This window comes from Drosophila navojoa, chromosome X, assembly GCF_054131105.1.
Source record: "Drosophila navojoa isolate 15081-1374.11 chromosome X, UAZ_NAV_1.0, whole genome shotgun sequence".
Taxonomy (NCBI): Eukaryota; Metazoa; Arthropoda; class Insecta; order Diptera; family Drosophilidae; genus Drosophila; species Drosophila navojoa.
Genome location: NC_142895.1, coordinates 17,925,528 through 17,952,882, shown reverse-complemented (window position 1 = coordinate 17,952,882; position 27,355 = coordinate 17,925,528). Strand labels below are relative to the sequence as shown.

Genomic DNA, 27,355 nt, shown 5'->3' with positions numbered 1-27,355 from the left:
AGTCACAGACGTAAACAGAGAGGGAGAGGCAAGTACTGAGTGCTATCTCTGTTGCTGACAGTTTTTCTGTCAGCTCGCCTGCAACTTTTCAAGTCCGTTCCGTGTAGCAAATAAGCGTAATCTTCAGCTAATGGCAATAATCAAGACGGGCGGCGCAGGAGGAAAGGCAACTGTCCTGCCCCGAGCCTGGCCTCTCACCTCATTAACGAGGCTCTAAAAGCCGGCACATAAACATGTTAGCACCTCTATGAGAATGGCCATTGAAATGGGTTTGGTTTTTGTTCCGGGGTGTGAGATGCAAGCGCTGGTCGGGCTCTAGTCTGCCTTGCCACCTTTGGCACTTCCCTCATGGACTCACAAATTCTCGCGCATGCATCATAAAATTATATGAGGCCCGGGCACTTGAGGAATGCGCCCTGAAGTGGTCGTTAGTGGGCAGGCGGACGGAAACGAGTTAATCGGACGAGGTGCGAGGGTGCCAGGGTGTGCGGGTGCGTGCTGCGTGGGTTCGGCGTTGTGCGAATGGCGCTAATTGCGGCTACCTGACAAATGTCGCACCTGCAGGACGCAAACAGCCGACAGCCGACAGCAAACAGCAAATGGGATGCGGCGCACGTGGCAAGGACAGCGACAGTGCCACATGGCAAATAAACATTACTGTTAAGCTACAGCTAGAGCAACAGCAGCAGCAGCAGCCCATCACATCAAAGGATCACCCACTGGGCCGCAGGACCTTTTTTTCGCACTGAGCTCCAGGCTGGCTAACAACGCCTGCTGGCCAATCGGGCCCAGTGACCAGGACAACAGGCACAGCCACAGCCACAGCCATAGCCACACAATACAATACAACACGCAACACGTAATTGTTCTTGCCTATTAGAGCCGAGAGCCAGCTAGTCGAAAAGGATATAAAAAAAGGAAAAACATCTGAAAGCAATCAGCGAACGAAAATTGCACAGAGAAGTCGAGAGCAGCAAAGGAAAAAGCGAAGAGGGCTTTCCGCAGGACATGCATGGGGTGAGCACGACTGCGTAATGCTCGCTCAACAAGCCAACGAGTGTCGATGCTCTGTAATAGACCCTATAATAATATGGAATAATAGAAGTACAACTACTTAGCTCTGTACGTGTCCTGATCGACTGCCCAATACTCGCTCGCCAGCTTAGCTAATGGCAGAGCTGCCTGAAGTGGGCTCGAATATAAATGCCTATAATGGAATCTATTATAATAAAAGTATGACTTATTGATCATAGCGCTCTATAGTAAGGCAGTATAACTACTTCATTTCATCTATGTGCTGATCGACTGCCTTATACTCGCTCAGCAGCAGCAGCTATTGCAGCTATTGCAGAGCTGGCTCAAGAGATGACTGTATGGAAAAGTACTCTATAATAAAATAGACTCTATTATAATAGAAGTATAACTCTCTTGTGATGTGATAGAACACTCTAAAGCATAGTAAAAGTGATCGAAACTCTGATCGGTTGCCCAATACTCGCTCAGCAGATCAGTGAGGTTCGCCATTCATAGAGCTAGTTGATGTTATTTGATGTATCACTCTATATACATTATAGAGCACACTGTAAAATAATAAGCGCACATCCAGCTCAGTCTACATATATACATATGTCCTGATCGACTGCGTGATACCCGCTCGGTAGATCCACTAGATTAGCCAAGTGCTGTGATGTGATGGAACACTCTATAATATAACTTGAATTGATCTCTGTAATCTAATATAAGCACATCTAGTTCTATATATAACCTGACCGACTGCATAATACTCGCTTAGCAGGTAGCAGAGCTCTCTTAAGTGAGCTCGAAAACAGAAAAGACTATAATATAATAGAATTGCATCTAGCTCACTCTCTATATGCATATGTCATGATCGACTGCCCAATACTCGCTCAGCAGATCAGCAAGGATCACTAAAGTTCCTGATCCCTTGTAGAGCTAGTGGATGTGATAGAACGCTTTATAATATTCCATGATGGAAGTACATCTAATTCACTCTATATATGTATGCCCCGATCGACTGCCTAATACTCGCTCGTCAGAGCTGCGAATTTCAGCAAATGCAGAGCTGATTGAAAAGAGCTAGAAGAGTGAGAGAGTTCAGCCTATATCAGACATGAACCAATATGCTCTCTGCAAAGTGTGAGCGAGTATTACAGCATGTCAGCGACTGGATATTGAAATAGGCTACAAGCTGCTAGCATTTCAAACTTTATGCGATATGGAAGAAACAAGACGTAAGCTAAGAGCAGTTGGCTAGCTATCAGCGGCGAGAGAGCGAGAGTGAGAGTGAGAGTGAGAGTGAGAGTGAGAGAGAGAAAGAGCTTAGCTTGCGCAGAGACAGGCAAAGGAGTAAGCCTTTGAGGAACAAAGCAAGCCAGGAGCTCACGATGTGACTTATTGATGCACTCAGCCAGTCGCTGGCAAAGAGGGGAGGGCAGAGCCAGCAAATTGAAAGCCAACAAAATGTTTGTCATGCCGCAGCTGCAGCAGCAGAGGACTGCCGGTGATGTCCAGGGAATGCGGCAAGTGGAGCTGCAAAGTGCTGGGCAAACAAGGACGTCGCGAAGTAATCAAAGCGAAACCGCAGCCAAAGCGGCGCGACATCAACTGAAAGAGAAGTTCGGTGCTCAATGTTTGCGTTGCTGTTCGCAGCGTTTCTATTGGCCAAGTAACATAAACACACACGCACACAGAGATGGGGGGAGACAGAGATGTACAGTTGGACTAAACATTGAACTCGTGCTTGTACTCGCTCTCCTCGCTGTCCTCGGGCTGGCGGCGCTCCAGCAGACGCAGTCGACGGTCGGGCGGTGGTGGGACCAGCATCCGGATGGAGAAGCGCCGCTGTGAGTCCTGGCTGCTGCCGGCCTGTGAGCAGGAGTCGGGACTTTCGTTCAGCGGACGGCGCTCCACGTGCCAGTGTACGCTGCGCGAGATCTTCGACTTGGTGTGCGGCTCAGGATCGGAGAGCTCCAGGGTGCATTCCTCCTGGCTGTCGGGGCAGTCGACCCGCAGATCGGGCAGGCTGCGATAGTTGGCGATGGCGTCGCTGCCCGCTGCTTGAGTCGGTATGGACAGAGGCTCTGGCTCTGGCTCTGCCTGTGGCTGTGGCTGTGGCTGTGGCTGTGCCTGTGGTGGTGGTGGCGGTGGCGGCGGATGGGTGACTACTTTTAGCGGAGCTGAGCTGCGTTCGGTTGACTCCAGTGGCTTGAACACGTCCAGGAAGCTGGGCAGCACGCCGGACCGCCGCTTGGCCGGCTCCGAGCTGCGCTTGTGCAGCGTCATGCAGAAGTTCTGGAAGCCGTGCACCGTGTGATAGGTGCGGCTGGACTCCTTGTCCTCGCCCTCGCTGCCAGCCGTGTCCGAGCGGTGGCGCGGCCGCACCACCGTGCCCGGCGACCAGGTGTGCTGGTAGTGGTCGGCATCCAGATTCACATGCCGCCGCTCGTCCAGGTCCAGGCGATCGATGGCGCTGTGCAGCTCCGGATCGTTCAGCGCCACCTCGCGGGCGAGGCGCACATCGTGCCGCCAGAACTGCTGATCCCGCTGCACCGCTGGCGCCACCTCCTTGATGCGCAGCACCACCACGCCCATCACCCACACGCACAGCACGTTGACCAGCGTGAGGGCCATGCTCACCGTCGCGCAGACGAAGAGCTCCACGTGCAGGTGCGTCGAGTAGTCCCGGTGCTTGGACAGGCTCTGCAGCAGATCCGGATCGATGTGGAACAGTCGGGTGCAGAGGGCGATGGCCCACAGCAGGCCGGCGTTGACGGCCGGCGGCAGCAGGGATGCCGATATGGCCACGCCCACCAGCGAACCAGTATTGCCGCCCAGCACGCCAATGGCCGCCGCCGCGCCGGAGACGAGCGCCGTGCAGAAACCGATGGCCAGCGAGTGGGTGTCGCAGCGCGAGATGATCTCGTCGGTGAAGCCGGTGGATAGCATGAAGAAGCGGCTCATGCCGCACAGGCAGACGGCGCAGCCGAAGAGGAAGCCGGTGCCCACGGAGATGCCAATGCCGATCAGCTCGTTCTTGATGCCCAGCCAGCGCAGTCCCCGGTCATTGATCACCGAGCCGAATATCGCCGCTATGATCGGGCCCATCAGCGGCGAGATGAGCATGCTGCTGGATAGGTACAGGAAGCTGTTCTCCACCAGGCCGACGCAGGAGAGCAGAGCGGCGACCATCAGCAGCACCACGAAGTCAAAGTTGACGGTGGCATCGCGGCGCACCATTCGCACCACCTGGTTCACGTTCAGCCGGCAGCGCACCGAGTCCACGAAGCTCTGCCAGCCCACGTGCTGGCCCTCATTCGTGTCCTCGTCGTAGGGTTCGAGCGCGCCCGCTGCTCCTGATCCGGCTCCTGCCGATCCATAGGCGCGAGATTTTGCCGCCGCCTCGAACGGCACGTTCGTGTCCAGGCAGTGGAAGGCCGTCACATGGGTGCCCGGCCGTTTGCCGATGCCCCACTCCTTCAGCGTGTAGAGCAGACGCTCGTAGAGCTCGTCCTGCTTCAGCTCGAAGCGCGCCTGCAGCTGCCCGCCGCCCAGATCATGTGACCAGAACACATGCTCCACCCGCAGCTGGACGACTATCTGGCGCAGCACCTTCTCCAGTGGCGCTGTCCGCTCCACACCCGGCAGCTCCAGGGAGTGGCTCCTGTCCGGCCGCTGCCGGCACTGGCCGCAGTAGACGGAGCTCCAGTTGTGGCAGGCGCAGCTGCACTCGATGTTGTTGTAGTTCTCGGCGTAGCGCTTGTTGTGCTGGCGCTGCTGCTGTGCCGCCTCCTGCTGGGCGGTGGGCACCGACACCATCACGCACACGTTTGCGTTCGGATTTGGATACATTATGACTTGAATTTTGTGATAGATACTAGCGGAATTTACGGTAATAGCGGTACTTGCAAAATTTGATGAATTCGCGGAATTTGGTTGCTTGAATTTGAATTAGCCCGAGCGTCCGAGCAAACGGATTTGGTCTATGGTTGTCCCGGCGCCAAACAGAGGCAAACGAAGACAATGCCTAATTTTAAAGATATTTGATTTATCTACACTCCGTAGCTGTCAGAGCTGAACTAGTTTGACTGCCAGCTGGGCCGACTACATAGCATTCGTATGACAATCGCAGCAGGCATCAATGTGGCTTTTCTTTCACTGTATTCTCGAATGGAATTTCATTACTATATTGTTCGAAACATTTAAATGTTGAGCAGCTCTGTCAGAAGTTGAATCAATTGCAATTAGTAAATGAAAAATAAATATTTATTTCAATAGCAAGCTCACTTAATCAACAATAATATTTGCCAGCCGAGAGCCCCAAGGGAATCGCAGAGAGGGGCATGACAGCGTTGAGCTTGGGCTGTGATTGTCGAGACAGAGATATATACCTAAAAGAATATGTGTATATAGAATAACCAGAGGACAACTGAAGTAATCATAGGAATCAGATCAATTAGAAGGAAAACCCGTTAGGAGCAGAGGCTTCTTTTGCTTTAGGGTGGACAGCGTAACATTCCTATCCTATCCTAAATAAATAACACATAGGCCGTATAGAGCCTGCCCTGGCTAGACCATTAACATCTATTTTGCTCCTCAGCGAACTCTCATTAGTGAGCATGGCTGAGCCGTAACCGAAAACTGTTGTTCTGCTAGGAGGATGTTGCTGCTGCTGCCGGCTCCTGCTGCTGCTGCTGCTGCTGCCTGCATCCTGTTTGACAAGGTGCCAAGTTGCACGTGTCCTGTTGCCGCATAATCAAGACGGTGGCCAGGACCGAAGGAAGCGGCAAACGGAATGTCAACAAACTGCAGGCAGCCATGAAATATTATGAGGCCGTTTGGCTGCGACGTCTGCGGCTTGGCAGTAATAACACACAGCACAAAGTTCTCTTTGGGCGGCAGCTGAGTGGCGGAGAGCAGCAGCAACAGCAGCAGCGGAAGCGTGCAGTTGCTCCTGCTCCTGCTGCTGCTGCTCCTGCTCCTGCTCCTGTGCAAAGAAAACGCATGTGAACCGAAATCGCGCAAAAAACGCACTCAAAACGAGCAACAACAACAACAATAACAGCATCGGCTCAATGCAACCATTGTTCTGTAAACACACACACACACACACACATGCATATATAGACTCACCCACACATATGTGGCATTTTTTGTGCTGCATTCATCGGTGTCCATTATCCAGCGGTATTTGTTTGTTTGTTTTTCCATTTTTTTGTTCGCCTCTTTTCCTCTCGTTTTTTTTCCTGCCACGCCCTTTTCCATCTGCCATTTGGCAGTCTCACAGCGTGTGTGTGTGTGTGCTTTACCGAGATCAAGCGTCAAAATTACATTGTTGGCATACGCTGTGCAACTTTTTGCGCCATTCGCTGCCGTTGGCCAACATTTTATTTTGTGCCTTTTGCGGTGCTGCCGCCCCTTGGTGGCATGCCTCGCGTTTCCTGCGCGGCGCGCTGTCGCGGCCAGCAACAGCATGGCGCTCTTGTTATTGCGACTCCTGTTGCTGCCTCTTGGTCACCTCGAAATCCTTTCCAGCCAGCCAGCCAGCCGGCCAGCCAGCCGGCCATCCAACCAACAAGCCGATCAGCCCATTGTCTGGTCTGCTTTGGTCTGCTCGTTTTTTGGCTGTCCGCAAAATGTGGGCGTCACAAAACGAAAACGACAACAAAATAAGAGCGTAGAGCAACAAAAGAATCAATTGAAATAGCTAGCCGAAGAGCAAATGCCCTTTGCTATAAATTGAAATTCTGTATAAATCGTAATCAAATTGTTGCTAGATTTTCGGGGCAGCTAAACTGAATAATCCTATTAATAACATAATAAATAAATAATTTGAAAATATTTATTAAAAAATATTTATTTATTTTATTGTCACAAGGAATTAATTCAAAGGCCTTGAGGCGCATTCATTTTTTATTTAAAAAAAAAATTATAAAATATATAATATAAAATATAAAATATATTATAAAAAAAAAAAGTATTTATCTACATTATATACATTATAGTTCTATGTTTAGTTGCTTAATTATTTTTAAAATTTATAGAAAATTTTTAATTTTCGCTTTATTGGATATTCAAAAATAAGTCGAGTCTCGATAATTTGTATCCCACCTAATCGAAAAACACGTTAAATCGAGTAAAAATTGTATTCCCCTAGCAAAATTCGTTTTCGATAATTCTCGATAATTTGAATTACTGTGCAAATCGAAAAAATACTTATGCCCTTGACATTACGAACTATTGAGACTCGACTGTATATAATATATATATATATATATATATATATATATATATATATATATATATATATATATATATATATATATATATATATATATATATATATATATATATATATATATATATAAGATTTATTATCTGTTGAGAATGCTCTATGAGCTTATGCCCACAGAAAAGAGCATTGCAGCAGTCGGTGCTGCAATAAAAGAGGTGCACGTCGACGAAAGGAGCGTGCCACTAGACGCAGAACGCAGGACGCTGGACACAGAGCAGGCACAGGACGCTGGACGCACTGAGCAGCGTTGATTGTTGCAATTTCTCGTTAAATTGAATTCAGTCATTCAATGCGAGCCCTGAGCCGGGGGCAGCTGAGCGCCAAGAGCCAAGAGCCGCGAGCTGAGAGTTGAGAGTTAAGAGAGAGCTTCAAGCTGCACAGCTTATTTATGACAAGTGTACGGACGGAAGGACGGACAGACAGCGGACAGCGGACAGTGGACAGAGGACAGTGGACGGACAATGGCAAACGACCGGCCAGCGAGCTGGGACAACGAAAAACGGCAATGACAACGCCGATGACAATGACAATGAATGAATACGGCGCATTATGAGATTGCGATTGCGATTACGATTGCGATGGCGATGGCAGGTTTCGTTTTCAAATTACACAAAACACATGGCAGCAGCTCGTTGGCCAGCTGATTGGCTTAAGCTGAGCATCAGCTCGATGCGCTTAATCAAGCTCTGGGCGATGGAAGCCAGCTTCATTGTAATAACGCACGCCACTTTTATTGCCGGTTCACAGCCCCAACTGGGATGTCATGTATGCGTCTGTGTGTATTGAAATATACATATATACATATATACAATGTGTTGCACTGCAGAGCCAGAGTGAGGAATTCAAGTTGGCTGAGGACTTTAATGATGCAAGATGACGATGATTGCCAATTCTTATTAGAGCTGAAGTGCATATGCAATAATTTATTACATTTCTTCAACATCATTAAGTTATTCAAATCATATAATAATAGTCTGGGTTATTGGTATTGATGTGGCTGCGTATATTTATTTAATTATTAATTTAAAAAAAATATATTAATTAAGTAAATGTATTCTAATTTATTTTTGATCATTTTCCCCATTATTACTATCAAAATGTTTTTTTTTTAATTGTTTATTTGTTATAAATAATGTTTTCTTTAGTAAAATAAATATTTTACTTTTAAGTTAAGGTTTAATGAAGACTGCGCTATAGAGCCTAAGACAAAAAGCTGCAATAAAACATAAATAAATAAATTAATTAAAAAAAAAAAAAACATATTTTTATCGTTGGCTTCAAAATCTCTCTTATTACCATATTATTTATCATTATCATTGGCATTACATTGTTGAGTTGAATTACGATTGTTTAGATTTTTACTATTATTAAATTATATTTATTTTATATTTCCATTACTGTTCATTATCATTGCTTTTACATTCGTCTTATTATACTTTTATAAATTTATTTTTACTTCAACTTTTTTATTATCTGTTTATTTTTTGATATCAGTAGCATTATAATTATTCATTATCATTGCCATATTATAACAATTTAAAATCCTACATGATAATTATGATTTATATATCATTGTGTTTATTGGCACCTTCTTTACATTATTATTATTGTCATTATTCATAAATTCATTAGCATTATTATTATTGCTGTCTTTATATATATATACATACACATATTTATATTTTTTTTTTCTTTTTCTTTTTTATGCATTGAAAATTTTGTCATTTTTTTATAGTCCCAGCAAATGGAGCTATTTCATAGGCATTATTCATAGCCTAAGCTACAATTGCTGCAGTTACGATGAGAGCGGCTTAGCCGCAAGCAGATATCAACTGATTGCATTATAAATCGGTTTTGCAATTGACGAACAGCTGCAGCTAGAATCACGCAGCATTTAGCCAGGCGAAATGCACATTTTAGCCGGCAAACAGGCAGGGATGGGGCGTGGCAGGGTGGAGGCTGGTGGTGGTGTTTAGGAAGTGATGGCTCGTAAATAACTAAAATGCCAACCGCACAGCTACAGGAAAAGGCAGCCAAATGCAGAATTATGCGCCACATTTAAATGTAATTTGCATTTATTGCCATTAATTGAGTTCCACGACGCGTCTGTCTATCTCTGTGTGTGTGTGTGTGTGGGTGCATAAATACAGGCGAATGAATTGCGTCAAATGAGCATTTAAGCCTTTTCATTGAGCACCAACGGCAACAACAACAACTGAGCATTGGGCATTTGGCAAACTAATGAACCGAGCGCTGGCTAAATCTGCTTCAGATAGGCTCATAAGATAGCTGCTTATAGCCGCAGATATATACGTATGTATGTGTGCACAATTATATCTGGCGAATCCACACACACATACACACACACACACACACGGCTTGTGGCATTATATCAAGTGCAACACCGGCAACAGAATCAACAACGGCACGAAACTTTTGTTCAAACAGCAAATCCCAACCATTCCAATTACTTAACACAATTGTTTGAGTAAGTGGCCAACTTTATGTCTGTGTGTGTGTGTGTGTGTTAGTGTGTTTGTGTGCCAGCAATGAAAGTGCCAAATAAATAAGGTGCAAACACGCATATGTGTGTATGTGTGTGTGTGTGTGTGTGTGTGCGTTGGCAGTTTGCTGAGCTCGTTTTGCAGCTTAAATGCCAACAAAATCGCAATCGTCTAACGTTATCCTTATCATTGTTATACTTAAGTTAACAGCAGCTTAAACAACAGCAAACACACACAGACACACACACACACACATGGGCACGCACGCACGCATACTCAAGCACTAATCAAGCACTCACACACATTTGTGCGGAGGCACCTTGAATTTTATGTGCCGCACAGTGGGCTCGAAGCGATGCAAATTTAAATGAATACATTTAAATGCATTCAGTCTATAGAGTTTAAAATGAGATATAAACAATATATATACATATATATAAGTATATAATTCCCCAGAATTTATTTTCAATTGTAATCAAGAGGCTACAAATATTGCAACTAGAAGAAAATGCGAGAAACTAAAATAAATACAAATCAAACATAAACTATATTATATTTTTTGAACTATTTTATTTAATTTTTTTGTTGATATAAGACCCAAAATTATAAAGAAAAAAACATCTAAAAAATTAAAAAGCAAATAGAGGAAAAAAATAAATATAAATTATAAAAATATAAATGAATAAAATATTTAATAAAATGAAAAAATATAAATAAACACAATATTTAATAAAATGAAAATATATAAATAATAATAATAAGTAAATGAAATATTTAATAAAATAAAAATATATATACAAAAATAATTAAATTAAAGTAATGTTTAAGTACTACGTTAAATATAACAATTATTTTCATAATATTGTAAACACAAAATAATATTTTAAAATGCAATTTATTCTTCAAAGTGCTAAAATCTGTACGACTTTTGCCACAATGTATAGTTATATTGCAATAAACTTTGTTTAATTTATAAATATTTATATGTTTCTATATAAATATATAATTACAATTAATTTTAATTTAATTCATTTAAAATTTATTTTACGTTTATTATTATTTATTACTACTTTTTTATGAATTTGTTATGTGAATAATAAATTATTTAATAGATGTAGATATATTTTTAGCTAAATTAATTTGTATAAATTACAATTACAGTAAATTATAACATAACAATTTATTTCACAATCGGGTTGCATTATTATTATTTTTAAGAATTTGTTATCCTGTCAGTAATTAATAAATTTCCCGAAAATAATATAGATATATATTTAACTAAATTAAAAGTCATATTCGATTCATTCTCAACACTTTTGTACCACTGTACTGTTCGATAGTAAGCAAAGTGATTTGGAGTATATGTTGTCGCTGCTCAAGCAACATCAGCAACAGCAGCAACACAATGCTCTGTAGCAATGTGAGTGGCTGGCTGGTGATTCTGTGGCGGCGGCAATTGTAACGGGACAGCGTTTGACTGGGCTTTTAGCCACGCTCATTTTGTGGCTGGCGCAAAACCCCATAATCAGAAAGCTTTTGCACTTTATTTGTGTTAGTTTCAATTATATAAACAACAGAGAGAGAGATAGAGAGAGAGAGCGAGAGGCAGGGAGAGAGAAGACCCAATTACCGCTTGATTTAGCACACGCACACAAATGCAAACAAGCTTAAGCATCACTCACACACACACACACACACACACACGCATACTCTGACAAACTTATTGAGATTCATTGAGCAGATTGCGAAGCTTCCCTTCAGCTGTGCAACGTAACCCCAAAAACAGCAACAAGGCTGCCAACAAGCCACACGCCCCACGCCCCACGCCCCCTCGCAATGGGCAGATTTGACAGGCAGACAATAGCTAATGCTTCAGCTGGCAAATACAAATACAAACACACACACACACACTCAGTTGAATTATGTGCGTGTGTGTTTACTTTGCATAAAAGCTCAGCCATTGAAAACTAAAATACTGCACAGCACATTGAGACTTTGTATTGCACAGCATTAGGCGGTGTTTCATTTATATTTTATGCACACACACACACACATGCGTTTAAGTGCGTCGTTTTATCGTCCAGCTTTCAGTGTGCATTTTAGCTTAATAGTTAAATAAACAACAATTTCCTTCTGGCAACTATTGCCATTTGGCTTATAAACATGGCAGAACCAGCCCCCTCCCCTCCCCTCCCCTCCCCGCCTACCGCCAGCCCTGCAGCCAGCAGTCCAGCACAAACACAAATACAAAATTTTCTTATGTAATTGAAATATTTTATTTATACATGTATGAAACTTTTGCTCCTCTCTTATTTCGGTTCGATTTGTATGACAAATACAGCGTCGTTCGATATGCAAAATGCAAACGATTCCATTTTGCTTTTGCGCAAATTGTGGCAGAGTTTATTTTTCATATTTTTTTTCCGCAATCGAGCTGTGTGTGTGTGTGTGTGTGTGCTATCAAATAGCGAGCGCCTTAAGGTATGCAGCGTTCAGGCAGCGGCACTGCGGCAGCGCTACACGCCGCCAGGTGGCGCTGCTGCAGCCGACTGACGAATGGCAGCTGAAAAGCTGGGCCAAATTCGCACAGTTGCGCGCACAAACAAACTGAGCCGCCGCTGCTGCTGCTGCTGCTGCTGCTGCTGTCACTGCTGCTGCTGCTGCTGCCACTGCTGCTGCTGCTGCCACTGCTGCTGCTGCTGCCACTGCTGCTGCTGCTGCTGCTGCCACTGCTGCTGCTGCAATCAGCGCCTAATGCAATCGTTAGGTAAACACGCATTTTCACAGCTCTGCCAATTTCTCCAGCACCCGCACCCGCACCCGCTCACCCTCCCTTGTATTTTATTCGCCATGTTAACATGCCGTCTGCATATGTTTGCCAAAGATTTTTTTTCCACTTTTGCCTCGTTTTTTTTTTTGGGAAAAAAGTTAAATTTTCCTAATGGCATTTGCTACACGAGTCAAACACACCAGCAACAGCAGCAACAGCAACAGCAACAACAACATCGACACCTACGCCGGCTGCATGCGAGTGTGACAGATATTTTAGCATATTAGGGGCGTGTCTGTGCACATGTGTGCGTGTGCGTGTGTGTGTGTGTATTTGCGTACATTTGTTTGCCTCCGCCTGTGTGCAGCGCTATGGGCGCCAGCTTCCAGGCCCTGATTTTGTTTCTATCGCCTGGTAATTCTAATGCTCTTCGTCGCCAGCAGCTGTCGTTAGCATCCGCATCCGCATCCGCATTCGCATACACAGTGTTTGCACATTGCGTTGCAGCAACTCGCCTCTGCTGCTGCTGCTCCGCCTCGAGCCCAGGGCTGATGTCTGGGTCCAGCAGTTGGAAGTCAAGTGTCTGACTTAATTCCGGCCATTCACAGTTGGTGAACTGGCCAAGTCTGACTGCTAAAAACTCCTGCTAGGCTAGTGGCTCCAATACTCGTTCAAGTGCTAAGGGGTATATTAGCTTCGTGGATATTTAATGTGCAATGTTTCGAGAGCTGCTGCAACGATGCTCCAGGAAGAGCAGAGATTTACGAGCGAGTATTATGCTGGCATTACATCTATTCACATATAATTCCATAACAGCTCTCTCCCTCCTTCTCTTTCTCTCCCTCTCCCTAATCGACTTACCCTTTTCCATCTGTTTCCATTCATTCCCAGCTCCTGAAATTGTTCTTTAAATTAAAAAAAAAAACACTAAACAATTTTAGTTTTTTTTTTGGTTTGTTTTTTTTTGTTTTGATATTTTTGATATATTTATGTGTTTCTTTTTGTTTGTTTTAGACACCAACAGAAAAAAAATTAGATCTATGTACATGCATTACATTTACTTTACATTAATATTTTGTTATTTGTATTTCGTTTTTTTTTGTTTTTTTTTTTTTTTTTTTGTTTTTTGTTTTAGATAACATAAATAATATAATATGCTTAAGTGCTAGCAAAAAAAAATATTGTAATTCTAATGTATAAATATACTCGTATATCTTTGAAAATGTTTCATTTAGCAGCATTTAAAAAGCAACGCATTTTTTCTTTCCCTCATGTTTTTCCTGTTTTTTTGTTTGTTTTGTTTTTGTTTGAGCTTAATTTAAATTCAAATGCAGCGCAGCAATTCACAACGTTTAAAATTAAGCAGCGCATTTAAATGGCTTTCCACGTGGGGTATATACACAGAGACAACTACAACGAGGCTTCACATAAAATATAATAATAATAATAATAATAATAATAATAATGGTATATAGAGGGGGGTTACGATAATAATTATATATTAATAATATTACATAGGTACTGATAAAGGGTGGTGGGGGTGGGGGCTGGGGGTATTTAGGTAGCTGTTTAATATGCCGGAAGGACTTTTATTACAACTATATATGAATATATATATCTGAATATAATATCAATAATAATTGCAATTATATTCCGAACTTGTGTGTGTGTGTGTGTGTGTGTTTGTTGGCTAAAAAACTAGCTTTAACTTTAAATAATCACAATTAAATATTGCTAAGGTAATGCAACAGCAACAGGCGGCAATGCACGTGTCCTGCCCCACAGAAGCACAATAATAAAACTATTGTAAAAATCGATATATGCATATACATATAGATATACATATATATACACACATATATATATATATCGTGTTAAAATTAAATCAACAACTTAAAAAAAAAAAAAAGCAGCAAGTTAAATAACAAAAAAAAAAAACTCTAAGAATTGTTGAAAACGAAAAAAAAATATATGAATATATATATATATATATAAACGAATTTACTTGACATTACATAAATATGTACAAATAGATAAACAGATACAAGTATTAAGACATACATATATCGATCCAGGTATATATGTATGCGTGCATAAAATTATTAAATAATATTTATAGACTGAAAGCTAAGTAGTGCTGTGTGGTGTAGTGTAAGTGTAAGTGTAAGTGTGAGTGTGGGGGAGTAGGGTTAGGTTAGACGCTGGTTGCAACTGGCCAAGCAGAGAGTTCAACACACAATTGAAGCGTTGCTGCCAGCGGCACCGTTCGACGACACGGCAGCACTTCCGACCGACCAGCGGACTCCAGCGACTCTCCGCACGGGCGAGAGCTGCTAAGAGCAGCGCGCAGGCACTGGAATGGCGCCAGTTGGCTACCAAATAGCTGGGCCGCACTAGCGGCGCGACGTTAGTGTTGCTGCTGTTGCTGCTGTGCTGCTGTCGCTGCCACGAAACGTCCTGAAGATGCGCAACAACAACGAACGATCCTCGCCCTTCTCGTCCACCTGACGATCGACGCGCCACCCGATGCTAGGCAGCCACCAGAAAGGCGTGTAATTCTCATCGTTTGGTGTTGTTGCTGCTGTTGTTGTTGCTACTGCTGCTGCTGCTGCTGCTGTTGTAGTTGTTGTAGTTGCTGCTGTTGCTGCTGTTGGCTGTGGACTCGCGCCTAAGCTATCTACTCTAATTATTTTACTATTTCTATTGCTACGATTTGTATTAATACTTAATTGCTGTTGTGTGCTTCTTGTGGTGTCAGCAACTGTTGCTGTTGCTGTTGCTGTTGCTGCTGTTGTTGTTGCTGCTGTTGTTGAGCTATCAGCAGCAACAGCAGCAGCATTACCTGACATTATTGTTGTTGCAATTGTCTCTGCTGTCTGTTCGGTTGCTGCTGTTGCTGCTGTTGTTGCTGCTGTTATTGTTGCTGCTGTTGCTTCTGTCGACGTCTGGCTCAGCATTGGCATGAGGCTAGACCAAAAATTTGTTGCCTCTGCCGCCGCTGGAGTGCTAGACGCATCCGAGCCACTCTCAATGATCGTTGCTGCTGTTGTCGTTGTCGTCGTCGTCGTCGTCGTCGTTGTCGTTGACGGCTGCTGCTCGTGTTGCTGCTGTCGCAGCTGCGATAATCGCCGCTTGTCCTTAACCAGTTCGTTTATAATGCGCAATTCTTGTTCAAAATTAATTTCACTTGCCGCCCGCTCACTGTCACCCTGGCCGCCGATTGTGTTTGTCATTAAATTGTCACTGGATGCCATATCGTTCAACACATCCAAGTCGTTGTCAGCATTGTTGCTGTTGCTGCTGCTGCTGCTGCTGCTGGTGTCGCTGTCGCTGCTGCTGCTGCCAATGGCAGCAACATTTCTGTTCAAATGCTGATAATAAAACCGGTCATCATCTCGAGCATTGCCATTGGCATCTTGATGTATGGCAGCAACTTTGGTTTCAGTAGCAGCAGCAACTGTTGCAGCTGTTGTTGTTGTTGTTGTTGTTGTTGTCACTGCTGCCGATGATGATGATTCTGCTGCTGTTGTTGCTGCTGTTGGTGTTGTTGTTGATGTCAATGATATTGCTGTAGCTGCAGTTGTTGTTGCTGTTGCTGTTGCTGTTGCTGCAGTTGTTGTGGTTGAGCTTAACTGAACCGGTTGCACTTTCGATTTTTTCAACACAGGCACATCTAGCTCTTGTTCTTCTGCTCGTGTTGGTGTTGTGGGCGTAGCCAACGATGTGGTTGCTGATGTAGTTGCTGTTGCTGTTGCGGTTGCTGTTGCTGTTGTTGTTGTAGCTGCTGTTGCTGTTGTTGTTGTTGTTGTTGCATCGGCATCGCGCTCTGCTGTGGTTGGAACAATATCCGTCGCTGAGTCGTCAGCATCCAGATCGGCGCTGAGCGGCGAGACGCGACGATGACTGAACTGCGGCATCAAATCGACGCTGCTGCCGTAGGCCGGCAGAAAGGCGTCGACCTTGAGCAGCTGCTCCAGGTCCGTTTCGATCTCTGCCTCGGCCTCGGCCTCGGCCTCAGCCTCAGCCACCGTCTCGGCAGCGCTCTCTGACTCTGACTCTGAGTCCGACTCGGGCTCGGGCTCTGGCTCTGACTCCGATTGCGCCCCCGCATTGGGCTTTGCATCCGGCTTCGCCTTGGGCTCAGTGCGCATCGAACTCGTCACAAGCTGCACCGTTGGCTCTTCATTCACTGACGCGCCCGCTGGCACAACAATGGCATCGATATGGCCAATGTCGCCGAAGGAGCCAATGTTGCTGCTGCTGCTGCTGCTGCTGCTGCTGCTGGATATGCTGAGGCTTGTTGTGCTGGGCAGAGCGCTGCTCGCATCCGCCTGCAGGTCTTGGTCGCTCTCGGCTATGCGATTACTCGGCCGCTGCTGCGCCTTGAGGGCGTCCTCGCGCATCGTTGCTATTGTGGGTGTTGGCGTGGTCGTTGCTGTTGCCGTTGCCGTTGCAATCGATGATGATGTTGCTGTCGTTGTATTGACAACATCAGACTCCGATGCCGTGGGAAACTTCTTTTCGAATATATTGAATTTGAGCGGCGCATCCTCGCTGGGCAGCGCCTGGTCCTCGGCACCACTGGCACCACTTGTGGGCAGCGTGGGCAGCGGATCGGACAGAATGAGCGGCCCCAGTGGCATCTCGTAGATGAGCTCGTCGCTCTCGTTGTCGCTGTAGTCGTAGTCGGTGAAGGCCGTGGGCCCACCGCCAGCACCGCCGCCACCGCCGTAGCCCAGCTGTTCCTGCAGCTCCTGCGCAACGAGATCGGTGGGATCGATGTTGGTCTGCGAGATGCAGCGCTCGTTGTACAGCTTGTGGCCCGGCGGACAGTGGCGGAAGGGCAGCGCGAATATGGACTTGGGCATCACCTTCTTCTGCTTCTCGAGCGATTTCTGTTCGTAGGGCAGGCGCAGCCACGCCTCCCACGCATCCTTCTGGGCATTGCCCTCGATGGGCCGCGAGGTAATCGGCAGCGCCTCAACCCCGCCCGCCTTCAGGCTGTGCATGTGCAGCACGGCCAGCGCCAGCAGGCCGTGCACCAGCAACAGCATCCAGCGATTGCTCGCCTGCCGCTTGCCTCTCGACGACGATGCCATGGCGGCGATCCTCCAGCTCCACTGCTGCAGCGTTACCAATCCCACGATCCTAGTGCCGCTTATCTCTGCAATCGAAAGCGAAACGGAAACGCACAGAAAGAGAATGGATTAGTATGAGTGGCCAAATGTGCTGGCAATTGCCCACAGGTAAAGCTCCCCTAGCCCTAAACCCCACCCCGCCCCCCCACACACACAGCTGCTAATGCTCTTTCTGTGCCACCAGCAGCAGCAGCAGCAGCAGCAGCAAGAGCAGCAGCAGCAGCAGCAGCTGTTCTGCTCTGTGTGCTTTTTGCCCCGCCGCATCTTTTGTGGCATGTGGAACAATACCGGTTCTCAATTGTGTGTGTGCGGGTGTGTGTGTGTGTGTGTGTGTGGCTGGGCCGCACACGGAGCGTGCCACAATGGCAACAATTCATAAAACTTTCTGAGCACTTTAAAGCCCAAAAAAATAAAACAAAAATCGAGAACGATAAATTGAAAGAAAAATTATTTTTGTAAATTTTTAATAAATGTATATATGTATAATTAATCGTACATATAAACATATTTAGCACGCACTCAAATGTTGATAAGAAATAAAGATAAATTAATTGGCTAAAAAATAAATTATAATGTGATGACAATTGAAGACTAATTCGAGATTAATTTTAGTATAGAGCAGAGCGAAACTCTCTCTTGCGCCCTCTCTCTATCACCCTCATTCTGTCTCTCTCTGTCTCCCTCTCTCTGTCTCTCTCTCTCTCTCTATCTCTCTCTCTATCGAAGCTGATTGAAATAATTGCGGAAGCAATCTAATATGGAAACATATATTTATATATTATTTCATTTAGTCATTTCATATGTTAAAATAGCTTTGTGTGAAGCCCCATAATATTAATTATTAAGGCGAAGTGACGATTCTAAGTATTTTATATATATTCGTATTCATATATATTTGTATTTTATATATATTTTTGTGTGGAAGGTGCAAATAATTATATAGCGAAAAAATTCCATAAAGTATTTAGTATACTCATTATACTCATATATTAATGTTCATTATTTTTATTATATTTTTATATATTCACTATATTCGTTTCATTATTTTACTCAATAATTTGCATGCCTCTATATTATATTCCATAGCTGCAATGATTTCCTTGAATAATTATCATTGTATATATTTATTTAAATTTTTATTGAATAATTATCATTGTATATATATTTATTTTAAAATTGTCAAATTTAAGAGATAATATTTTAAAAAATATATTATAAATATATTGATTGCAGTTCCGCCAAGCAGCATAATATAATTTATTTATCATATGCATTCAATATATTTATAGTATTATTTGATTTATTTTTAATTTAATTTTATTATTATTTTATTTAAAAATATTTATATTATTCTTCACTTTTTCATTTAATTTAATATTTATTTATTTATGGATATTTTTAGCTGTATAGTTATTTTTTATTGCATTTTTTATAGCCTTTGTGCCACTGTGCGCTTGACGCTCGCGTCGGCGGCAGTCGTCATACACAAAGATTGTGAACTTGGGCATCGCTTTAATGTTTTAATGGGTATATCGACGGTGGCAGGCACACGCACAGGCACACACACACACGCACACACCTACACAGACAAATGTATATCTCTCATCAGTCATCTGTGTTGTCATTATCAACGGCAACAATAATAATAATAACAGCAGCAGCAGCAGCAGCAGCAGTGGCGACAGCAGCAACAGCAACTGCATCAACTTGTTGCTGCCACAGCAGTCATTGTTGATGTTGCACTTTGCTTAAGCACACACAGACACGCACACACACACACACACATACAAATGCAAACAGATATGTAGTGGGACAAGCACGCACAATGTTTATTTATAAAGATACACACACGCACGCTGGCTGAGCGACACAGGGACAGAGTGCGACGTCTGGAGAGACCATAGACATATATGTAGGTTATCTGCGGGTTCTTCGAATTTATGAGTTCAAGTGTGGCACATTGCAACCGCGACTTTTTCCCACTGCTCTAACTGTTGCACTCAAGTTTATGGCCGCCTACTGTTGCTGTTGCTGTTGTTGCTGTTGTTGTTGTTGTTGCTGTTGCTGTTGTCATTATTACTTGTTAATAGCTTTTTAGTGGGCCGGACTCGGCGTATCGGTCATAAAACTGAACACTGGCCATTGGCCACCTTAGCCTATGTCCTCAGCTTCGTCTCTGCTTTTTGGGCAATGCGTGTGAACGTCAAGAACCTCTCGACACACACACACACACACACACAAGAGCACACACATGTGTATATATTAAATAAGCACTTGATAAGGTTAATGTCATTACGGCATTATGTAAGACAATGACTTTGACACCCGCAGCACTTCGTATGCCTCATAGCTCAATTAGTTGAGCATTTGAAGTACCCACAGCTTAAAAGTGAATGCAAATGGGGATTTTGGTGGCATAATTACGACGAGGTTAACATGCATTAGCATATACATATGCATGCATATGAATACTTGCAGTTCCACATAGATTGCGATGAGCGATATCTGCTGACACCTACAGGTAGAGAGAGCCCTTCTCATGCTAGGGCAGTGTAAACACAAAGCGGCTTCCGCAGCTGCAAGACGACTCTGCAGTAGTTCTCTAGCCAGGCTTATGGCAGGATATGCCAAGGATATTTCCACTTTAAGAAATTAGAAACTATGAGAACAAGTTAGCTATAATTAAATGTATATCTTAGCTTTCAGAAATCAATTTAGCACTTATGTTAACTATGAAATGTTAACTATTATATGTTAATTATAGGAACATATGAGAATATGTAACTTCTACCTGACTTATGTTAACTATGATGACATGTTAGCTAAGATAACATTACAGCTATAAGAAATTATTTTAGCAAGCAGCGAATATGCCTTTCTATCTCACTTATGTTAACTATGATAACATGTTCAGTGTAACATATTAATTATGTGCAACTATGAGAATATACTAACTAAGATAACATTCTAACTGTGAGATATGAGTTTGAGTAAGCAGTGAAGCTGTTTTTCTATCTCATCTATGTTAACTGTGATAACATATTGCTCTCACATCTGTTAGCTAATGCCACATTCGCACTTGCCAGCGGTCAGACACGCGCATGACTTAGATAGTCTCTATAGTTTCTGTCTCTCTCTCTCTCTCTCTCTCACACACACTGTTTCTCTTTCCCTCTCATGTGTCACATGTCTGCAGCCTGTCGACTGGCTGTCTATACTACATCATGCCAGACAGCTGTCTGTTAGGCCCGCCAAATTGAAATCAACTTCACACGTCGCAAATTTTTAATTAAAAATCAGCAACGGATGTCAATTTGGGGCCACAGCCAAAAGGACCCACAGCCACGGACGGACCTCGCAAAACACTTCAAAACATTTCGTGTTTTTTTCCGCCTTCTTCAGTTTCAGTTTCGGTTTCGGTTTCAGTTTGTTTTTCGGGCTGCTTCTTCTTCTTCCTTTTTTTAGTTTTGCTTCATTTCTGTTCATTTTTTTTCTGCTCTCTTCTATTTGATGTCCTTTGGTTTTTCGGACAACATTTGATGCCTTTTACGCGTGCAATTCCATTTGGGATGGCAACAGGATTTGGGGTCCTATCTATGATTTTGCTGTTGTTGTTGTTGTTGTTGATATTGCTATCTACACACACACACACACAGACATGCATAATTCGAGGCCACAATACATTGACATCCTGCTAATACATTACAGCTGCAAACCAACAGCAACACAAACACAAACAACAATAGCAACAGCAACAGCAACAACAACAACAGCAACACGTACAGGACACGTAACTGTGCTTTCTGTTTCGTGCTCGCACGTATTCAATTCAATTCAATGATTCAATCCCATTCGGCATCCTTCAAAACAACAACATGGCAACGGATGGCAGCATATACATATACATATGTATGTATGTGTGTGTGTGTGCGTGTGCATGTGTGTGTACGTGCATGTGTCCCGCTATTCATTTGCCAATTTTTGATGGTGTCCGCGGAACGCCACATGCAATCGCTGTCTCACTCCCCATATGCTCAGCTATTCATGCATGTGCATGTCCCTGCCTATCAGCATCATCAGAGTTGCCCATCTGTGTCTCTCTCTCTCTCTCTCTCTCTCTCACTCTCTCTTTCTCTCATATATGTGTGAGTGCAGCTTACAGCTCAACATTTGAAACAAAATATACGCAATTCTCTATATAATACACATTTGTATATAAAAATTCCTTATATAAACTTATCCCCCCTCTCTTTCTCTCTTTGCAGCAATCATTTGGTGACAAAGGTAAGCCTTAACGATCCTCACTCATGCAAGAAAATATCAATTATCTGTGATGAAAAGAACAGCTCATCATCATCTTTGTGACAAGCCTTAAGCGAACTAGAGTATGACTTACCCAAATTAAGAAAAACAAAGACGAAATTATTTACGACTCAACTCACTTTAAGCAAATTAAGTTAAACTGATGCCTCAACTAGCACAGAGTCATATGATTTAGTCAGAGAGTGTGTGGTGCTCAAAGGGGGTGACCGTTCTGAAGAGGCAAACTAAGTGTAGTTCTTAAAAAGTATGAGTAATCGAGTGGAAATCGAGTTGCAATGGAGTTACAATGAAGTTGCAAGCGAGTTGCAATCGAACGGCAGTCGAGTTGCAATCGATTTGCAATGCAAATTCAGTAGAGTAACAATCAATGTATTTTCTGATTTAGATTTCCAACAGATTTACAATCGAGTTGCAATCGACTTACAGTTGACTATCAATTGAGTTGCAATGAAATTGCAATCAGGTTGCAATCGAGATGCTATCGATTCCCCGGTCGACTAACAACCACGTCACAATTGAGTTGTAATCGGGCTGCAATCGAGTTGGCCATCGATTTTCATCATAATTGCGATCGAGTTGCAAGCGAGATGCAATCGAGTATTAATCAATCGAGCTGCTTCTGAGCTGTTGCAATGAAATTAAAATGAAGTCAATCTGTAATCGAGCTGCAATTAACTTACAATCGACCGCCATTTGATTAACAATCCAGTACCATTTGATTGACAATCGAGTTGCAATAAACTCACATTCGATTGAAGAGCGAATTGCATTCGATTAACAATCGATTTTTATTCGATACACAATCAGGTTTCATTCGATTCCCAATCGAGTGGCATTGGATTTATAATCGAGTTGCGTTCCCCTAAAAAGGAAGTTGTATTCGATTCACAATCTACTTTGATTCGATTAAAAATCGAACTGCAATAAATTCACCCTATCACAGCTCACGAAAGGCATTGCTGAGGCAAGGAAGTCAGCATCAGAGCACAGCGTATCCTATCTATTTATCAATGCATCATGTGCTCCAGCCCAAGTATCTGGCAGTCTATCATATTTGATAAATCGCATTATCGTATCGCCTGTAAAATCATTTCGAGTCTCCCGTCAAGTGTATGCCAGCATCGACTTGCTTACACCAGAGACGCGCAATGATGCTTCAGTCTGGCATTTGAAGTTGGATTTTGGTTTTGCTTTCTCAGTTGTCCAAACAATAAGTCATCTGCTTTCGATTTTGTTTTTGTTTTTGTTTTCTTTTTGTTTCTCATTGTGGTGCGGCTGCTGGGATGGAGTCGATTGGAGTGGGTCGAAGTGAGCTGGAAATCTGCAACAGAAATGTATTTTTGGAAGCGCTGCCCAATCGCCCATCGCCCATTGCCCATTGCCCATTGCCCAATTGTGTTGGCCCTGTTCGCAGTGCAGGCATGCAGCCGGCATTGCATCATTAGTGATCTCATCGCTGGCTAAGACGTTTACAGTTGGAGTGCATCGATGGAGGCTGCCATCTAGCACAATTACAATACATATTCATATACACTGAGTGTGTGTGTGTGTCTGTTGCATGGGCATTCAATTACTCATTTGCGAGCACAGCTGATGATCAAAGTAGTCCAATTAGCAGCAACTGGCACTCGCCTGGCTACAGAGTGCTCGAGTGGCCATTAGAAGTGGCTTATTATGCATTCAGCAGGCCACACAGAGTATGTCAATGTCTGGCCAAAAGAATTATACAATCGAGAGCCAAAGCTAACGAAGCTGGTTTGCCAGCGTTGCCTACGCACGTGGACTGTTTGTTGTCTTGCATGTGTGTAGCTGCCAACATGTTGATATATATATACAAATACAGATACATGTACATATATATAGAGAGAGATATATGTACATGTCGAGTTGGAACTACGGCTAAATAGTATATCAACCAGTTTTTGGGCCTCAGTCGTGTCGTAAAAATTGAAACAAATGCAAAACAGTCGGGCTTAAATGAAACAAAAACAACAACAACAAAGTTGTTGCTGCTGCTGATGCGCCGCAGCAACAACATGCAAAGCAGCGGCAGGGGCAGCGGTTGGGGCAGGGGCAGCGGCAGGGGCTGGGGCATGCGGCTCATAGTAGTTCAGCAGGCAACTGGAACGCAATTTTACACCGCTCTTGTGGTTTATTTATGTGCCGATGCGGGCGGAGATGGTGCTGCCAGCGGCGGTGTCATTTAGTTTTCATAGCCGTTTAACAGCTTTGCCAATACCAGAGACTCAGAGTCAGATAGTCAGAGAGTCAGAGCCATAGCCAGCGCTCAGCAATCACTCAGCTTGGCAACGATCGAGTTGGCCAAGCGGCCAAAAGGCGGCCTAAACCAATGGACACTGGATGCCAAGTTGTCGCTGTGGCAAGCAACTGTAACTGTTGTTGTTGTTGTTGTTGTTGTTGTTGTTGTTGTTGCTGGCAACGCACTTGAGAACCGTTACAATTCGTGCGAACTGCTTAACTACCGGCTTATTTAGTAGGCATCAACTTGGCCCCCCCACCAAAAAGTAGAAGAAGAAGACGAAGAAGACGACGATATAAATGAGTGAAAAGTGTGGCTATTTATAGGCGACTATTGCAGCCAGATAACTGCAATTAAAAATAGTCGCGGCAATCATTTTATACATAGATATATTTATAGTTATTTATGAGATCAGCTCAGGAAATGCTGCGGCACTGCGGCGATCGGAGGCCAAGCGAGTGAAGAATTAATTTGCACATCAATTAACTGAGAGCCAAGTAATTAATAAATGCGCATTCACAAAATCTTCGAGCTCAATAATAATAATAGTAATTATTAAGCATAATGATAATGATAATGATAATATTGTACAGCTAGAGCTGGGCGATCGCATCATCGCAAGGTTTTTTTTTTGTTTTTGTAGTTTTGCATCCATCAACTGGGCCAATTTCACGAACTTGTCGAACTGCAACCGACTGGACTGACATCATCGTCTCTGGCAATGCCATTAGATGCAAGAGGGCGGAGGGTGTGGCAAGAGAGACGGTCACTTATCTAATAAATACTTGGGGAATGCAAACAATTGTCGCCCTTTGTTTGGCTCGACTTGCAACTGCAATAAATTGTTGCCTATTGTCGCTGAATTGCCGCTAAATGAGGCATGATCGAAGTCTAGGAAGCATTCGATGATGCCCCTCACTCCTCCGCGGTGACTGCAACGTATATTTATCGCAAATGGAAAACTGGAAAATTGCAAAATTGATAATTGAAAATGGAAAATGGAAAATTGATTTCCAAACCCAGAGTGCGTTGCGTGTGAGACGAGCGTGTGAAATGCCGCACAGCGCGCCGCTTTCAATCAGCACGCAGCAACATTCAGCGGCAACCAGCGGCACCCAGCGGTTAGCTGTTAGCTGTGCCACCAGGTGGCCTGGCTCGCTGCTCGCCTTGGGTTGAGGGTGGCCAAAACTCGTGACCCAATTGCAAAATAAACAAATGTGCAGGACTCGGGCTGAAGTGCATGACTAGCAGATGCTCTGTAGATCATTTTTGATGGACGAATGAATGTGTATACGAGCAATACTCAAAGTGATGTTGCTGGCAGTGAATCATATAGGCAAAGATGCACTCATATGTATGAATATATACATATATATGTATGAATGATATATAACTGCATACATTCATACACATTAATTCACTCACATTCAAGCATTCATTGATTTAAACATTCACAGATTTATAGATTCAAAGATTTATAGATTCATAGATTCATTGATTCATAGATTGATAGATTCATTGATTCCTAGATTCTCAGATTCATACATGCAAGCATTCATCGATTTATAGATTCATAGATCCATAGATTCATAGATTCATACATACATACTGTTTTATATTCACACATTCACACATTCATTGATTCACAGATTGATACATTCAAGCATTCATACATGAATAGTTTCATACATCCATACCTACATACATACATACACTCATATACCCATATATTCATTCTTTCATACATTCACACATTTATGCATTCATACATACATTCATATATATGTATATGTATATATATATGTATATGTATGTAACATATATTTCAAGATCATTTACTCAAGTTGAATTCCACCGCACTCTTAATTGAGTGTAATAAAAACTATATTCTAGTATTTCTTTCTAATAAGTCAAAGGTGAATAACACTCGAACATTACAAAAATAACTCATGAGCGTCTAAGTCAAGCTAAGGTTAACAAACTGAGTTCCCAAATTGATCAAGCCACATTTACACAAATATGCCAAACTGAAGAGTAAACTGCTCGAATTCTGCTGTCGGGTATATTAGCTGCAATCCGGGCATCCATCAGCTGTCGGTGCGTTTCTTCTCTGGACACATTTTGGCGGAAGCACAAATTTTGATAGGCTGCCAAGTGAATCGAGCTTTGTTTATGATATGCAGCAGCTGGACGGCGAGACGCGAATGCGGCGCCACTGACGGACGGACAGATGGACGGACGGACAGACGGACGGACGGTTAGCATGCAACAACTGCCCTAGTTGTGCGTGTGGGTGTGCGTATGGGTGTGCCTGGTGCCTTGGCTACTAACAACTGGTCAGAGTATGCGAATGACTGCATGTGTGTGTGTGTGTGTGCATGTGTGTGTGTGTGTGTGTGTGAACAGTGCGACACGAACGTAGCACTGAAATGCGCACGCAGACGCGTGCCGAATTCATAAAAACGCATTCGAATCGATTTACATTAAGTCGCACTTAGGCCAGCCAAAAACCCGGCGAACGTCAAGCGAGGCACGAAATTTGAGTCCAATCAAAATGAAAAGGCAGCAGCAAAAACAACACCAACAACAGCAACAACAGCAACACCAACAACAGCAACAATAATAATCGACATAAAAGTCCAAAAGCAAACAACTGAGAGCGAATCGCATGCAAGAGGCCAGCGAACAGAATTTGAAACCAAAAAAAAAAAATTAGCAGCTGCTATTAGGCGACCGATGCGATGCTCTACTCGATGCCCAACTTCATGCTGCATATCGACGGCATTCGATTTGGGCCCTAAGCTCTTCCGCGCCCCATGTGGCCCCGGCTCATTAGCATAAGCTAGCGCTCAGCCTGATATATATATAGGCGGGCATGCCCAAAGAGAATGCCTCAATGCAATGCTTATGCAAATGTGCGCTAAGATCTTTGAGTATGTTAAGTCCCAACATGCAGCATGTTGGCTCTGTGTGCCGGCATGCCCAGCTGTGCGTGTGACTGACTGAGTGAGTGAGTGAGTGAGTGAGTGAGTGTAGCGCAACTTTTGG

General features: G+C 43.6%; 3 protein-coding genes across 9 annotated transcripts in view; 1 reads left to right on the top strand and 2 right to left on the bottom strand.

Annotated features, from left to right (window-relative positions):
- The window catches only part of LOC115564802 (uncharacterized), a 120,083-nt gene that overhangs the window by 25,729 nt on the left and 66,999 nt on the right, over positions 1 to 27,355 (top strand). The window contains exon 1 of one of the 2 annotated variants that reach the window (XM_089264161.1): positions 21,982 to 22,008. The exons of the other annotated variant lie outside the window; for it this stretch is intronic. The gene's annotated coding sequence lies outside the window, so the exon portion shown is untranslated. Of the gene's footprint in view, positions 1 to 21,981; positions 22,009 to 27,355 lie in introns of those variants that run through there. 2 annotated transcript variants of the gene reach the window in all.
- On the bottom strand, positions 2,697 to 5,119 carry LOC115565248 (uncharacterized). The gene has a single exon (XM_089264192.1). The coding sequence runs from the start codon at positions 4,867 to 4,869 to the stop codon at positions 2,743 to 2,745; it is 2,127 nt and encodes a 708-aa protein (XP_089120318.1). The 5' UTR covers positions 4,870 to 5,119; the 3' UTR covers positions 2,697 to 2,742.
- The window catches only part of fog (folded gastrulation), a 41,782-nt gene continuing 28,287 nt past the window's right edge, over positions 13,861 to 27,355 (bottom strand). For all 6 annotated transcript variants that reach the window (XM_089264163.1, XM_089264164.1, XM_089264165.1 and 3 more), the window contains one exon: positions 13,861 to 17,750. In XM_089264163.1, coding sequence (XP_089120289.1) covers positions 14,980 to 17,685 — 2,706 coding nt within the window. In that variant the 5' untranslated portion in view covers positions 17,686 to 17,750 and the 3' untranslated portion in view covers positions 13,861 to 14,979. The remainder of the gene's footprint in view (positions 17,751 to 27,355) is intronic.